The 15,700-nt window shown below is 46.9% G+C and overlaps 1 protein-coding gene across 1 annotated transcript in view; it reads left to right on the forward strand.

Annotated features, from left to right (window-relative positions):
• Positions 1–15,700, forward strand: part of MDN1 (midasin AAA ATPase 1) — a 2,221,312-nt gene that overhangs the window by 2,177,156 nt on the left and 28,456 nt on the right. The window contains exons 99-100 of the mRNA XM_078648266.1: positions 96–210; positions 11,324–11,387. Coding sequence (XP_078504392.1) covers positions 96–210; positions 11,324–11,387 — 179 coding nt within the window. The remainder of the gene's footprint in view (positions 1–95; positions 211–11,323; positions 11,388–15,700) is intronic.

Here is a 15,700-nt window from a genome sequence, read left to right on the forward strand (position 1 = left end):
TCCAGTATCATAATGTTTCTATGTAGTTCCTGATCCCTTCAAGTTTTCGTATTAAAGAAAATTACATATCGGCATACTTTTTCTTTTTTTCATAGCTTTGGCGAATCAGTACAGTTACTTCACCCTTTTCATGAGCAATTCAGTGACCACTCCGGCGCAAGGATCCTGAGGCTCTGTAAATTCCAGCAGAAGAAAACCCGTATTGCGCAGGTATGTTTGGCAACTTGTAATTGGGGCAGACAGAGAAGATGGATTCTACTGAATATTGAATGTGTGTTTTTTACTACAAATCCAATGCTTCTTTTCAGTAAGCGAACATGCATTGGTTGCCTAGAACCATGTTGCAGTGAACAGTTGTGCATAATGCTTCATACTACTTTATACTTGATTTAAATTGGTATGGAAAAGATTACTACTTAAATGAGCCCTCTTTTTGTTCACCATTCAAGTTATCTCAGTCTATTGGAACTGCACTAACTAGCAGGCTATAAGGCCCCAAAGACACCCTTCAAAAAAGCCAAATCGTTTGTCTCCTCACTGGGCTTCTCTAGAAGTTCCTAAGGCCTCTTTCTTGTTACCATTTACAGCTGCATCATCATTTGTCAAATTATTGACTGAGCAGACAGAGAGCTAACTTAACTAGTAAAAGACAACAATTCCTGCTGAATCCTCATTCATAAATGTCTAGACTTCAAAGTGGACCAGAAACTGCTGTCAGTCCCAAAGTATCACAAGAGCCACAGAGGCTTCTGAGCCTGGACTGATAAGTGCAGTTTGGTATGGTACTGTTAAAAGTGATCAGATCTGTTTTTTGTGTCTCATAGACTGCACAGTACCACTCTCCACCATTTTACTCTCGGTTTCATTTTTTTGCAAGTGTGTGTATGCATGCACAGCTGCAATGGCAATTTTCTAAGAAGTAACTTGACCACAGTGGGTGCACAGGCACACCCGTGCCATGTACCAAATCAAGAAGATATCTGCAAACATATACTTGCAGATTCTGGCACTCCGAGAGATGGTGTTCGTTTTTTGTCTAATAGCACAGCCTTACTCACACTGCTCATTAGCAAGGTTCTGGTATCACGTGAAATGTGTTGTCCTACCCTGCCACGTAGATACCAATCGAGTGTGTGTGTGTGTGTGTGTGTGTGTCTCTCTCTCTCTCTCTATCATGAAAACTGAAAAATATTCGCTAGATGTATGTAACTACCATACTAATAACTTGCACCACCAAGGATTTCAGATGTCATCAGTGATGTGATATGTGAGGTCTTAAGCAGAGCATTACAGTGGTGCAAGTTATACTTAAGTCAGTTATGTATAACTGGGGAATTTCAGTATTTTTTTTTTAAGTGATGCTTTTTCAGTGTATTTTTAAGTTTTTCTTAATGCAATTTAACATCTCACTGTTTTCCTTACGTCTAACTCCACTTTAATGGTTTTTTGGGGGGAGGGGAATTCAGGTAATTAGTCTTTGTATTTAAAAAATTAAATTAAATTAATATCTTATTGCGATATGTTTGCGCTCGACCCCCTACGGGAGGACAACCCCCCGCTGCCTGTTGGTTTGCTGCTAGGCTCTGCGGCCAAACTCCACACCAGTGCCCCATCGGCTACAAACCCCAGCCCACATTGTCATTTCTTTTTTTCTCTTTTGTGTTTGCGTTCTGCAGAACGGCACTTGCCTTTTTGCCTAAAAGGCAGACTGGGTGCTTGATTACTTCAAGGAATCTTGAGCTACGGCCAAATCCTTGGGCCTAACTGCTACCATCTACCCCCTCAGTCTGTTTTGTGGCTATGGAAGGGGTGCCCAGCCACCTTGTGTCCAGCCCGGCCACAGAGTTATGCAAGCTGTCCAGCCTCTGCGTTGCCACTTATGTGGGACCCAGCGTCCCCATGGGTTAGGGAGCCAGCGGGCAGACCAGTCCACCCTTTCCCCCTGTGCCATTTCCTCCAAACCCTCCTATTCCGATGTTTCAGGACCATCATCGGCCAGTCAGAGGCAGGATTCGCCATCACCTCCTCCGCTGGCAGTCCATCACGTCTGGCAAATGAGTCCTGCAGATAGTTCGAAGGAGCTACTCCTTTCACTTCCAGATTACCCTTTCCTCCATACCACACATCCACGGCCATATGTGGGAGGATCATTTGCCACTTCTCCGCAAGGAAGTTACGGCCCTCTCGGCCAAGGGCTAGAAGTAGGACGTGGCTGTTATCACTGCTGCTTTCTGGTGCCCAAAAAGGAAAAAGGCCTGCTTCCTAACCTAAACCTTTGGACCCTCAACTTCTTCCTTCGGAAGGAGAAGTTCAAAATGTTCACTTTGGCCAAGGTCCTTTCTGCCCTCGACCCAGGAGACTGGATGGTTGCCTGGACTTTCAGGATGCTTATTTCCTTATCCCCGTCCTGCTTGCCCACAGACGTTACTTGCGGTTCACAGTGGCCCACGAGCACTTTCAGTTCACAGTGCCTTATAAGCACCCCTCTGGTGTTCACCAAGGTAATGGTAATGGTGATGGTGATGGTGGTCACAGCTCATCTGCGCAGATCAGGGGTGCCAGTCTTCCCTTAACTTGATAACCGGCTGTTAAAGGTGAGGGGTGTCCCGGGCAGTTATCTCCTACCTCCAGACTACGGCAAACCTCCTGCTTTCACTATTAACGTGCCAAAGTCACACGTTACTCCCTCTCAGAGGCGCCCTTTCATCTGAGCTGTTCTGGGCACAGTTCAGTTTCAGGCTTATCCTCCCGAACGGCGAGTCCAGGATATGATACCAATGTTTCAGCCTCTATCCTGGATTTTGGTGACACTTAACTCTGAGGTTGATGGGAATCATGACCTCCTGCATCCTGCTAGTGATGCATGCCAGATAGCATATGTGGGCTCTGCAGTGGGACCTAAAGTGTCAATGGGCACAGCATCATGAGGAATTTCTCCAACATTGTCAGGATCTCAGAGGGAACTGTGAAAGATCTGCAGTGGTGGGTAACGAACCAAGATTGGGCCAGAGGCAGACCCCTCACCCTTCGACAACCAGATCTCACAGTAGTGACAGATGAGTCACTCCTGGGCTGAGGTGGTCATCTGGGAGAGGTGGAGATCAGAGTACTCTGGTCTCCAGTGGAATCTAGATTCCACATTAACCTGCCTGAGCTCTGTGCGATCCAACTGGCTTTGAAAGCCTTTCTACCCTCCATCAAGGGAAGTCTATTGCAGACAACACCACCGCCATGTAGTACAGCAACAAATAGGGCGAGTTGGAGTTGAGGACCCTTTGTCAAGAGGCCATGGATCTCTGGACATTGCTGGAACAGCAGGGCATATCCCTGTTGGTTCAACACCTGGCAGGTTCTCTGAACGCCATGGTGGACAAACTCAGCCGCCGATGTCTAGCGGATCACGAATGGCGTCTCCATCTAATGTGGCACCAGGTCTTTCAGAAGCTGTGAGAGCTTGGTTAAAACTGAACGCTTAAAGTCAGCAGTTGTGCGTGCTGTAGTTTCAAGGCGGCACTCACTCGGCGCTTTGTCTCGAGTAGCGCTTAGGCCTCCTGTACGCATTTCCGCCACTACCACTCCTGTCTAGTGCTCAAGATCAGGAGCCACCAGGCTCAAGTCATTCTTGTGACTCCTGACTGGGCATGGGGAGTCTGGTCTCCTGAGCTTCGTCCTCCACACTGGCTGCCCATTTGGGAGGATCGTCTATCGCAGCAGCAGGGGAGGGTACTCCACCCGAACTTGTCAACTCTACGCCTTCTTGGGTGGAGATGGAGAGGTGGCAGTTGATGGCTTTCAACCTTCCTCCCAAAGTCTGTGATGTCATTTTGGCAGCCAGGCGTCCCTCTACCAAGACCGTGTACACCTACTGGTGGCAGAAATGTATAAAATATTGTACAGAAAGGTCTATTGACCCTCTTTCTGCTCCCCCTCTATTTTGACCCTTACCCAGCAGGGCTCTGCTCTGAGCACTCTTAAAGGGTACCTTTCGGCCTTGCCTGCCTTCTTAAGACTGCCAGACTAACCCTCTTTATTTAAATCCCCTGTTGTAAACAGATGTTCGAGGCATATGAGCTGCAGATCACACACTATGCCATCTGGTGTTGGGCCCGGATGTTTGCAGTTTGTTATTTTCTTGGAACAAGGCTTTGGCAGTCACAAGATAGGTGACTCCTCCTTTGGACAATAGTGTGCATGGGCATCGACTCCATCTTCAGATTGTTTTTTTCCGCCATCGGGCTCCGATGTGTTCAGCGCACTCCAGTTCAGTATCATTATACCTTTCGACGCGCAATCCTTTACCCTTTCTTCGGTGTTGTATTCGATCGCCTTTCCCATTCGGCGCAAATCTCTACAAACTTGAATTCTTCAGTTCCGGTCGGCGACACAGACCTTAGGGCCTATATGCGCCATCAGGCCCTTTGGCTCATGGAAAGGACTCCTTTCAAAAAGTGTCCTCAATGTGGATCCAAGTTTCCACACGCCGATCTTCATGAGGTGTGTAACCTCTGCCTTTCACCAGAGCACGAGGCCAAAGACTGTTCAGCTTGTTCCTTGTTCCGCTCAACGAAGACAATATGGGATCGTCGGGCTCAAAGAAGCATGGCTCGATCATGAACATCGATACCGAACGATATCTTCGAAGAAGGCATCAATGTACCAGAGCAGGAGCACATCGAAGAGGGCTACATTAGAGCCTCCGAATCAGACGACTCCGACATCGAAGACATCACTCCAGGGCAGCGGGTCGTAAGTACGGACATCGACCCCTTCCCCCCACCCATCCATAAAAAGGCTTCGCTTCGGTAACACCTTCACCTTTGGGCCTAGTTGCACACCGGAACAAAACTTCCGCCTTCCGACCCAGCAAAGAAGTCAACACATAAGCCTTCAGGCCACTCTGGATCGAGCCAGCCTACCATCGGTACCAAAACCCCAACCCCCTCAACAACAAAAGACAAACCCAAAGAGAAACCACGGTCTTCGTCCGCACCGAAGCCTGGTTCCACATTGGCGCATACGGCACCAAAATCCACTGACACTGAACATTCGGATCCGAAAAAATCATCGGAACCAAGGAAATAGCTGGTTCCGCAGACCACTGGCACTGAACCTTCGGATCCGAAAAAATCATCGGAACCAAAGAAACAGGTTCCAAAGACCCCAATTAAACAATTGGAACCCAAGAAATCTCCTGATTCCAAACCTAAGGAGCATACAACTCCAAAACTTGTGCCACACAAACACTTGGACCCAAAAAAATTGGCACTGAAGCAACATACTTCAGAGGAGGAGATTTTTTTACGTGATCCAACCCAAAAAACTCTTGAAATAGACCCAAAGACAGGTCACCTTGTAGTTAGCCCATCCAACAAAAGGAAAATGGACAAACCTGCACCAGCTACACTCCCTTTAAAGAAAAAGGACATTGCCACTTCTCCTTTAAGGATTCCTTCTCAACACCATATCTCTCCCATCCCATCTCCAGTACCCTCACAATCTCCTCCACCTCAGGATGATGAGGACACCTCTGGGTAGGAAGGGAATGATGAATCTTTAGGGGAACCTAGTCATCCTTATATCCCAAATGACCCATGGGACAATTATGGCACACCAGATGTTCCTGACACACCACAAGATGATATCTACCAATCTAGACCATCCCCTCCAGAGGACACTATAGGTTTCACTCAGCTTATACACAGAGCTGCAGAATACCACAGTGTGAATTTGCACACAGACCCTATAGAAGAAGATTTCCTCATGGACACTTTTGCACCATCTCAAAGGTCCACTTCCATTCTCCCAATGTTAAAAGGGGTAATCAAACACCCCACAGTGGAAAAGAAATAAAAGTCTGCCCCTGTTTACATTAAACGACAGGTTCCCTTAGATTCCTTGGTAGTCTCCAACGCCAGGAAAAGGGCTAACTCCCAGACCTCAGGTGATGCTCCACCTCCTGATAAGGAGTCCAAACTGTTGGATGCATCTGGTAAAAGAACAGCGTCCCAAGCAGCCAACATATGGAGAATTGCCAACACACAGGCCTTACTGGCTAGGTACAATAGGGCGCACTATGACAAACTAGAGACCCTACTACAACACCTTCCAGAACAATATAAAACAAGGGCCAATAATCTCATCCAAGAAGGAAAACTTATAACCAATATGTAGTAATCTGCTTCTTATGTAATGTATCTCCCTGGCCCTGGTTCTCTGCCTGATGCTCTAGCTATATGATGTCATTTGGAATGTTATTGATGTTTGTACTTGAAGGTGGAGCTGTTGGAGAAGATGGGCTGAGCAGCCAGGAGGCTGCTCCTGGTGGGGCTTATATTAAGACTTACATTGCAATTTACCAAGATGTAACTTGAAGAATAAACTACAACTACAAGAGCTGTCTACCAGACTTTATTGATTTCTACACAATACCTCCATTCGATGTGCGCTGGATGCTGCAGACACAGCCTCCCGAGCTATTAATACCAGTGTTCTTTGGCGCAGACATGCCTGGCTAAGTATTTCAGGGTTCAAACCCGAGGTTCAAACTACCTTACTCAAACAACCCTTTAACCAGGAACATTTATTTGGGCCTACTGTAGATTCAACTTTAGAGAAGATGACAAAAGACACAGATACTGCCAAATCAATGGGAGCTTTGCAATCGCAAGCTCCCAGAAGTTCCTTTCGTCGCTCCTCTTATAGGGGTGCCTCTAGAGGCTTTACCACTGATAACTCCTCCACCTCCTATAAGACTCCACACAGACCTCCTCTACCAGAGGTTATTACAGAAGAGGCTACAGTGGCAGTAACAGCAAAGGTAGAAGCAAAACTACCAATACTCGCACTGCCTCCACCTCCAAACAATGACTTCCCATCACTCCCCCCGGACCATTATACTCCGGTCGGGGGAAGGTTGCTACAGTTCCTACCTGTCTGGAACACCATCACCACGGACAGGTGGGCGAGGCAAATCAACTAATCCGGTCATTTCCTGGAGCTCACTTCAACTTCCCTAAACATACCACCCAAACAGCGTCCAATGTCAACACAGCATTTAACGCTTCTAAAACAAGAGGTGCTTTCCCTCCTACAAAAACATGCAATAGAACCAGTTCCCCTGCATCATTAAAACTCAGGATTTTACTCCCTGTATTTTCTCATTTCAAAAAAAGATGGAACCCTGAGGCCTATCTTGGACCTCAGACCTTTAAACCTATACATACAATCAGATCATTTTCATATGGTCACACTTCAACGGGTGCTTCCTCTAATCAAACAAGGCGATTTCCTTGCCACCTTAGATCTCAAGGGCACCTACTTCCACATTCCCATTCACCCTGCTCACAAGAAATATCTTCGATTTGTAGTGGACGGTCAGCATTACCAGTTCAAGGTTCTCCCATTCGGAGTCACCACAGCACCCAGTCTTCACAAAATGTCTAGCAGTGGTAGCAGCCCACTTAAGAAGACAGCAAATTCACCTCTTCCCATACTTGGACGTCTGGCTCATAAAAGCCAAGTCACATACTCAGTGTGTAAATCACACACACATCACAATCCAACTACTTCACGACTTAGGGTTTACAATAAACCTCCCAAAGTCTCACCTCCAAAAATGCAATGAATAAATGAATTTCTAAAAAAAATTGAAAGAAGGACAATAGAACAAAGAATATCGTAATTGTAGGGTGACAGGGAAGAAAGAAAGAAAGAAAGACTGGTAAACATGCAGCTGTTTGGCCAAATTATTTTAAAATTGTGCTTCAAAAGCATCATGTTTCACTATTTTCTGCTCTGTAGAGGGCGGAATAATTCTCAAAGACCTGCAAAGAAATGGCATGGGTCTCTCAGTTTGTTTGCATGTTTACTGTCATGTGGTTCAAAGTGGTGGTCATTTAATTTATCTGGCTACTCCCTTGGGGTACGCTTCCTTTTGTGTGGGCGGTTCAGGCAGAGGCCGTGTGACTGTTGGTCCACACTGTTTCTGTGGCGTGCGCTGTACAGGCCTTCGCATTCGGGGAGCAGCAGTTGCATCCCAGACGAACTTGGGAGTTGGTAACTTTTCAGTGGTTTACAATTGATATGCCGGGTACCTACAATTGGTACCTATTGTACAAATTTGCAATTTAGAAGAGACACCCACTGTAGGAAGGTGGATACCTGACTATGGTTAACCCAGTTTTTTTGCCTAGTGTTTAGCTGGTTTTCGACTTAGTTGGCCTGGGATCCTGCTAATTAGGGTCCCAGGCTAATTGCTCACTCTGTAAAATGGACTCCATGTACCTTAGGTACATACCTAATTGGATGCTGGGTCACCTTATCAGCCCTTGTACAGTGTACCTTAGGTACCCAGGGGCTGCAGCATGTATTATGCCACCCCTGGCTGGCCATCCAAACTGACACAACTGGCTGCTAACACAGCTGGGGCAAGGTGGTGTAATCACCCTTTGCTGTAGATATAGTATACCTATATCTAACCCCAAAATGGACACATATACTCCTATCAGTCACTCCTATGGCAGGCCTTATCCATCCTGAAGGCAGAGTGTTTGGAATTATGTGAGATGGTGCTCTAGCATGAGCTGAGCCTGTCTGCAGCTTGCGGAACCATGTCCTTATAGCTGTTCCATGATAACGCTATACCATATACTCTTAAGTGCATTATAATCCTCGCGGTTATTGCTAACTTTGGTATAGCATTATCAAAACATGTTGTGTAAGGTGTCATACGCTTTGGAATACTACCCCCTCGCCAGTTCTGGCGACGGGGGTAGCATTCCACCCTTCTAGAGGGATAAGACATGTATGTAACTGTGAACCCCGGTTAAAGTTAAAAAGGGCCTCAGCATCACAAAATGGATGCTGCCACCACAGACACAAGTCTGACCTCCTGCTGCTGGGAGTCCTTCCAGCGAGGGAGGCCTGGACAAAGGGTTTCCTTCCTTGGGAGGTGCTAGCACCACCCCAGACAGGATTTTGTGTATTGAGGTAGGGAGGGCTGAAAGGAATGAGACATGCCTGGGGCACACAAGGTGTCCCTGTGCATACCCCAGTTCAAACCAGTTGCTGGGGCACTCCAGCCCCAGCTCTGGTGCGAAACCGGACAAAGGATAGGAGGTGTAACCACCCCCCTTCCTGGTCCCACCCATGGGAGGGACCTAGTCACTAGTGCAGCCCCCTTTAGCAGGATAAAGGTAGGAGCTGGTCTCATTCCAAGTTAGATTATCCTGAACAACTTTACAAGAAGAAACTCTGGACTTCGACGTTCTGCTCCCCAGAAGACTGAAGAATTTCCCTTGTGGGCAAGGAATGTCCACCCTGCAACTGCAGGCACCATCAAGCGTCTTAGCGGTTAACTTTGTCGTCCTTCCTGCCGGAACCAGACTTCAGAGCTCAACGAGACCCCCGGACTCCCAGACCTCTCCGACCTCTACCCACATCTGCAGCACAGCTGAGACCCGTGGGCGCGACGAGACACATGGGACCGGCCATCTTGGAGAAACTGCGCTTTGCTTCCAGCACGACTTCAGAGACATCCTCGAGTAAGTGCTTTGGGGATTGAGAAGCCCCAGCCCTGAGCAGCTCCTGCACAGAAGACCAGCTCTCCAGCATCCAAGAGATCTGCGTGGGGCCCTTTTGCTTGATTGCTGCTCGACGCGTTGTCTGCTCACTTGCAGGCTGGCTAGTGGCCTCCTAGACGACGATCCACGAAATCCACACCGCTGGTCTGGTTGCTCCAGACTGGCCCTTGCTCCCTTCCAAAAGAGGAGCACCCCGGACCCTCCTGGTCCGCACCAGACGCCGTTTCCACTCACCGCGTGGGTTGCCTTTGCCAAGGCCTGTTGACTCCAAATCCGGATTCGACAGCGAGAGCCTGAGTGGGACAGCTCGTGCCTCCATCCTGGTAGTCGAAGAGACCTCCTGGTCCACGTGGCTGCAGAGTCAAGCGTCCACTCTTCACCTGATCGCGACAACAGCATCTGGTTCCTTCCTGGTTCCACACCGGTCACTGGCTAGTGACTTTGAACACTGTCCCCTCTGCTTTCAGGTCCTCTTCTTCCTCGATCCACCCTTGGATCGCTCCGGACATCTTCCTCCTGGTCGCCTGCAGCATCTTTCTTCAAGGCTCCATTGACTTCGACGCGGAAACCCGACACACTTTCACACCTATGCACCCGCAGCCCGTGGGTGAGGTAACAAGAGCATTTCGGTGCTCAAGGGTAGATTGACTCTCCTAGTATCCAGGTATCCTGTCGTTTTAGTCGTAACTAGTCGGAACTGTCTTTTACTTACCTTTTCGTAATTTGTTCTGCCCATTGACTTTGTTACGCATCTCGCGTGTGAGTTCACACTCTGCACACGCGTCCCGTGGGCCTCCTGCTACTTACCTAAGGTTAGGGTAGTGTAGTCCCAGCGATCCTACAGCCTCTGGGCATCTTAATTTCCTCTATCGATTTCCTTATACCATTTACTTAGTATATGGTTTGTCGTGCCCCTAGGGCACCATTGGAATTTGTGCGACTTACTGTATTTTTCTTAAGTGTCTTGTCATGTGCTTAGCCCTCTGATCTCATAAAGAGTTCAGAGGTGTTTTGTTAGTAATAAATATATTGTTTATTTTTATAACAACCTGTGTGGGGTCCTTTCATCTGATATTCAAGGGGTTATATGTGGTAAAACAGCTGGCTTCACATGCCAAAAGAGTTTAGCCTAAGACTGATCTGTCCATGCTACCATTAGGATAGCTGGTCTATAAGGTTGGCTTACAACCAATCACCATAAGGGTTGTTTGGACTGATACAAGGTGATCACTAGAACTAGTGAGCATCATATATCAGGCCAACTTCTCACACCCACAACATGCCCCTTCCAAGTTACAAACTGAAAAAAACAGAAAATTTCCTGGGAGTTTGTAAAAGTTGACTGACTTTTAAAATGGTTTTTGTATATAAGAAATTTCTATTTTGCAATCATGAACACTACAATATGACAATTGCAGTGTTTGCAATCTCAAAATAGGTTAGTACTCTGGCTCTTACTTCTGTGCATTGAATTCACCTTATGCTCGTCTCCAACACCAATGTAGTGGGTGGAAAAAACAAAGGTCAGAGAACCAGGTGGTACCATAGACACCCCCTTCATGTCTCATCTGGAGGAAGCACCAGATTGAGACTCATAAAGCCATCTTGTGCAGGAGAGCTGGTTTAACTTTTCCAGGTCCAGTTTGTGCCTGGAGGTGAGTCTGATGGTTAGGAATCTGTAGGTAAATAGAGTATCACCAGAAAGATGTTTGCTGAAGATAATTGTTTTCTTACTTTTGCAGTTCCTGGAGTCATCTGCAAACATGTTTATTGCATCTCAACAGTTGTCTCAAAACAGCAGTCCAGGTCAGTCTCTTTACTTTTTACTCTAAGGCATGAAGTCTGTGTACTTTCAGTATTTTTGGTAGTTGCTATGTTTTTACTCGTAAGGCACGAACAAGAATGTCTGTTTACAGAGTTTCTTACACATGGTCTATTTTTCTCTTTAAGTACGTGCTATTTCTTAGGTAGCATCACATTTATCACAGCAATGCACTATTGAAAGTCTCTTTGGAGAGGTTAGGGATGGAATAAACATATAGTGCAAGATTCCACCCTGGCACCCACCCTCACACACAAATGGAGAATTTGTGAAGTGTCCACCACTTCTTTGAAGGACTTTAGTCTCCTGGGCCCTCGTGGGCATCCTTGACAAGCACTCATTCCACACCTATAACTCTGTCAGATGCCAAGAGGCGATTCTTCTCACTGTACTCATTTACACTCTCCTCTTAACAAAGAAGTAATTTAGGACTGTGTGTTGTACTGGAAGTAAGATTAGGGACTGGGTGCAATGAAAAATACTGCTCCTTGTTTTTGGACAAATGAGCTGCCCAGATCCAGGGGTACAGTATATGATATCAAAGAGAGCTATTGCGAAGGACAAACAACCAAGTTAAGACCTACTTCAGAACTGGTGTCTGGGTAATAAATGAACTGTTGATGGTAATGGAAATAGTTGACTCAAAGATCCTCTTTCGAGTATTTAGAGAGATGCAAGTGTCTGTAAATATATAGGAGAAGCAGGAAGAAATAGTGCACTCATAAGCACACTCTAAATTGAGACATGGAGTACACAATACTTTGCCTGCATCTTTCCCCTTAATGTTTTTTACATTTATATTAATTTAGATGTACTTTACCTAATTCTATGAACTGAAGATTGTTTTGGGGCATTCTGGCTGCCCCTTAAAAGTATCTGTATGCGCACAGCAAGGCAAGACTACTGGCACGTATTTTACATTCTTTTCACATTAATAAAAGTGCCATTAAATGTGAAATCATATCATGTTAATTATCTACACCCTACATAGGCATTGTGTGGATAGTGCATGTAATACATGACACTTTATAGTCCATAGGGAGCAAAGAAATATAGGCAAAACATTTTTTTCACCGTAGTCCGTGAACATCTGTTTTGTTTTCTGCATTCTTAAAGTGGATCCAGAACTTCACTCCCAACTTTGTGTCAGAGACGAGCACTCCCCAGCATGACATGCCTTTAGTGCTTGGGTTCCGATCCGATCAGAATGTGAAGTTGTGTAATAAATGCCCCCTCATGCACCTAAAAATGATCGAGGAGCCAGAGGCGAAACTCTACGTTGCCAAACATAACTGTCCAACCACTCAAAATCAGGTGAGAACACTATCAAATTTGTAAAGAGCTGCTAATGACACATGCGGGTAGCCAGGCGCTAGATTGCTGGGCTCAGTCGAGATTCCAGGTCTTGAGTCCCTTTCTGAATTCTGCCAGTGAGGGTGCTGTCCAGAGGTGGAGGGGAAGGCCGTTCCATGACTTAGCAGTGAAGTAGGAGGAGCGGCCTCCACTTTGACTTCTGTGGATGTGTTGTGTCTGTGCGAGGGAGGCGGAGTGAAGGTCTCTGGATGTTTGGTAGTAGTTCAGGCGATGGTTGATGTATGCTGGTACTAGGTCGTGGAGTGCTTTGTAGGCGTGTGTCTATATCTTGAATTGGCATCTTTTCTGGATGGAGAGCCAGTGGAGGTTCTTAAGGCGGCAATCTATGGGTCATACCCTATAAGTGCTTTCCAAATCTGATCTGGTCCCGCCGTTAGCCCAGACACACCCTGAACTTCCCCTGCCATCACCAACCCCACAGCAAACTGTGGCCTTCACAGAGCCCAGGCTGTAGCTTTTTTAGATGCTTGTGGCTCCCTCTGACGTGCAGTTGGGCCACAAGGAGCTGCCATGGGCTCCAGTTGGACTTCCACTGGCACGCCCTCCCTTGGCACCGACTGAATCCAAGGGCATCATGCCCTAGTCCAGTATTGTAATGGTTAATGCTTTCTCTCCAGCCCCATGGTCCACACCAGTTTCTGCTATTCTGGCAGCAGCCAAGGACTCTATCCCGGCTTGGTTATACAACCCTGAGTGATCGTCTGCTTACACCAGGCCTTTGACATGCTAAGGCACAACCAAACGCTAATTCTATACCTAAGCCTCAACACCAGTACTATCAGAGGCTGGAGGCTTTATTTGTATCTGACTGACTAAGTTCAGGTAATGCAAAATGTTCCTCAAGACACTGATAAGGAGATGGACAACCTGCTCCCCCCCTCACCTTACAGATGGTGGGCTACACCTGGATTTATAACATTCCAGTGGCCGGATACATCCCAGAGACCGAACTTGACTCACCACCAGTGGAAAAAGTGCTTATTTTACAGTAGTTGTACAAATAGCAACAGAGGTTACTTGATTTACAGTTTCTTCTGTTGAAACCAAGGCACACGTGGTAACTCAGAACCTTCAGCGATACACAAGGGGATGATGGACGGAGCGTTTGAGCTAATCAAACACTCACCCCAGTCAACTGATCTGGGTTTAATCCATCACCATTCTTTAGCCCACTCAGCCACCCCATTTCAGACATGGCTATATGCAAATCAGTCTGACCCTGTGCCTCATGGGAACAGTCCAGCCCGAACTGCCAAGCCATGTCTTTCCTGGACCGGAAACAAGCATCCTGGGAGCGGTTTCGGATTCATAATCCTCATCAGCCAGGCTATCTTGAATCCAGTGGCCAAGTCTTGAATCCAGTGGCCAAGTGAGGAAGGGACTCAAGTCTGAGCATACCCTGCCAACTTAGGGCGAACAAAGCGATACAAAAGGGGATGATGGACGGAGCGTTTGAGCTAATCAAACACTCACCCCCAGTCAACTGATCTGGGTTTAATCCATCACCATTCTTTAGCTCACCCAGCCACCCCAGTTCAGACATGGCCAGTGTTTGATTGGTTCAGATGCTCCGTCCATCACCACCCCCTTTTGTACCGCTTTTGGCCGCCATAAGTTTGGCAGGGTATGCTCAGACATGAGTCCCTTGCTCACTTTGCCACTGGATTCAAGCAAGCCTGGCTGAAGACGGCTGAAATGCCAGAAACCGGTCCTAGGAAGCTTGTTTCCGGTCCAGGGAAGGCATGGCTTGGCAGTTCGGGCTGGACTGTTCCCATGAGGCACAGGGTCAGACTGATTTGCATATGGCCATATCTGAACTGGGGTGGCAGAGTGGGCTAAAGAACGGTGATGGATTAAACCCAGATCTGTTGACTGGGTGTGAATGTCTGATTGGTTCAGATGCTCCGTCCATCACCCCCCCCCCCCCCCCCTTTGTACAACTCAGAACCTTCAACCAGATCCAATTGCCATTATTTTTGTCTGCCAGCTGTGCTCGGGCAGGTTTTTACGACTAGTGCTACTCCTAATGGTTTCTAACCAATCCGCTTGATGAGATTCAAAACATATTGATGCCTTCAGACAAAGATGTTTATTTTCAGCCAGTTTGACCTTAAGGTCCTTGATCACGGGTTGCCTTCAGGCATACACTCCCAATTTTTATGGGATATGGCCAGGAAAATCTTGCCTGCCTTCCCCTATTACCACATGGCCTCAATGACTCAAATGATACATGGTTGCCAGAATGCAGCAAAGTATATCTTGCGTGTTCATTTGAATTCCATAGACTATTTGGGAAGAGTTGTTGGCACCATTGTAGTGCTTAGAAGGCACACATGGTTGCAGTCAGCTGGCTCTTATTGGGATGTCTGGGCATCCCTTATGGACATGCCCTTTATCAGCTCCAGATTGTTTTGGGAGAAGGCCTATTCAGCACTCTGAACAATTTAATGACAGCTGAACCAAATCATGATCCTTGGGACTTTAGTTTCCTATCAAGCAACACCAGTACAAGAGGTTTAGGATTTATTCCAGAGGGCCACAGACAACACCAGCCTTCCCAACCTGTGCTGCAACAAAGTCCTTTAGGGACAGAGATCGTAGCAGCAGCTGAGGCCATTTGCACCAGTTGGGATATCTATCCTCATCTTCCACTGCTACACAGGCTGCCGATGTCCTTTCGTTGCCCTCACAGACCCATCATTTGCCAATATGGACAGGAAACAATATCTCCCCTCCCCCAGCAGGAGACTAATCACATTTGACCCTTGGGTCTTTAACATCATTCAAAGGGGCTATACCTAGCCTTTCACCCCCCTGTCCACATATGTTCCCCCACCTCATTAGAGGACCATTATGTTGACCTGCTGCAAGAAGCCTGTTATGTTATGTTATGTTATGTTAATCAAATTTTTTGAGCGCGCAG

The sequence above is a fragment of the Lissotriton helveticus genome, chromosome 6 (assembly GCF_964261635.1).
Source record: "Lissotriton helveticus chromosome 6, aLisHel1.1, whole genome shotgun sequence".
In the NCBI taxonomy this organism is placed as follows: Eukaryota; Metazoa; Chordata; class Amphibia; order Caudata; family Salamandridae; genus Lissotriton; species Lissotriton helveticus.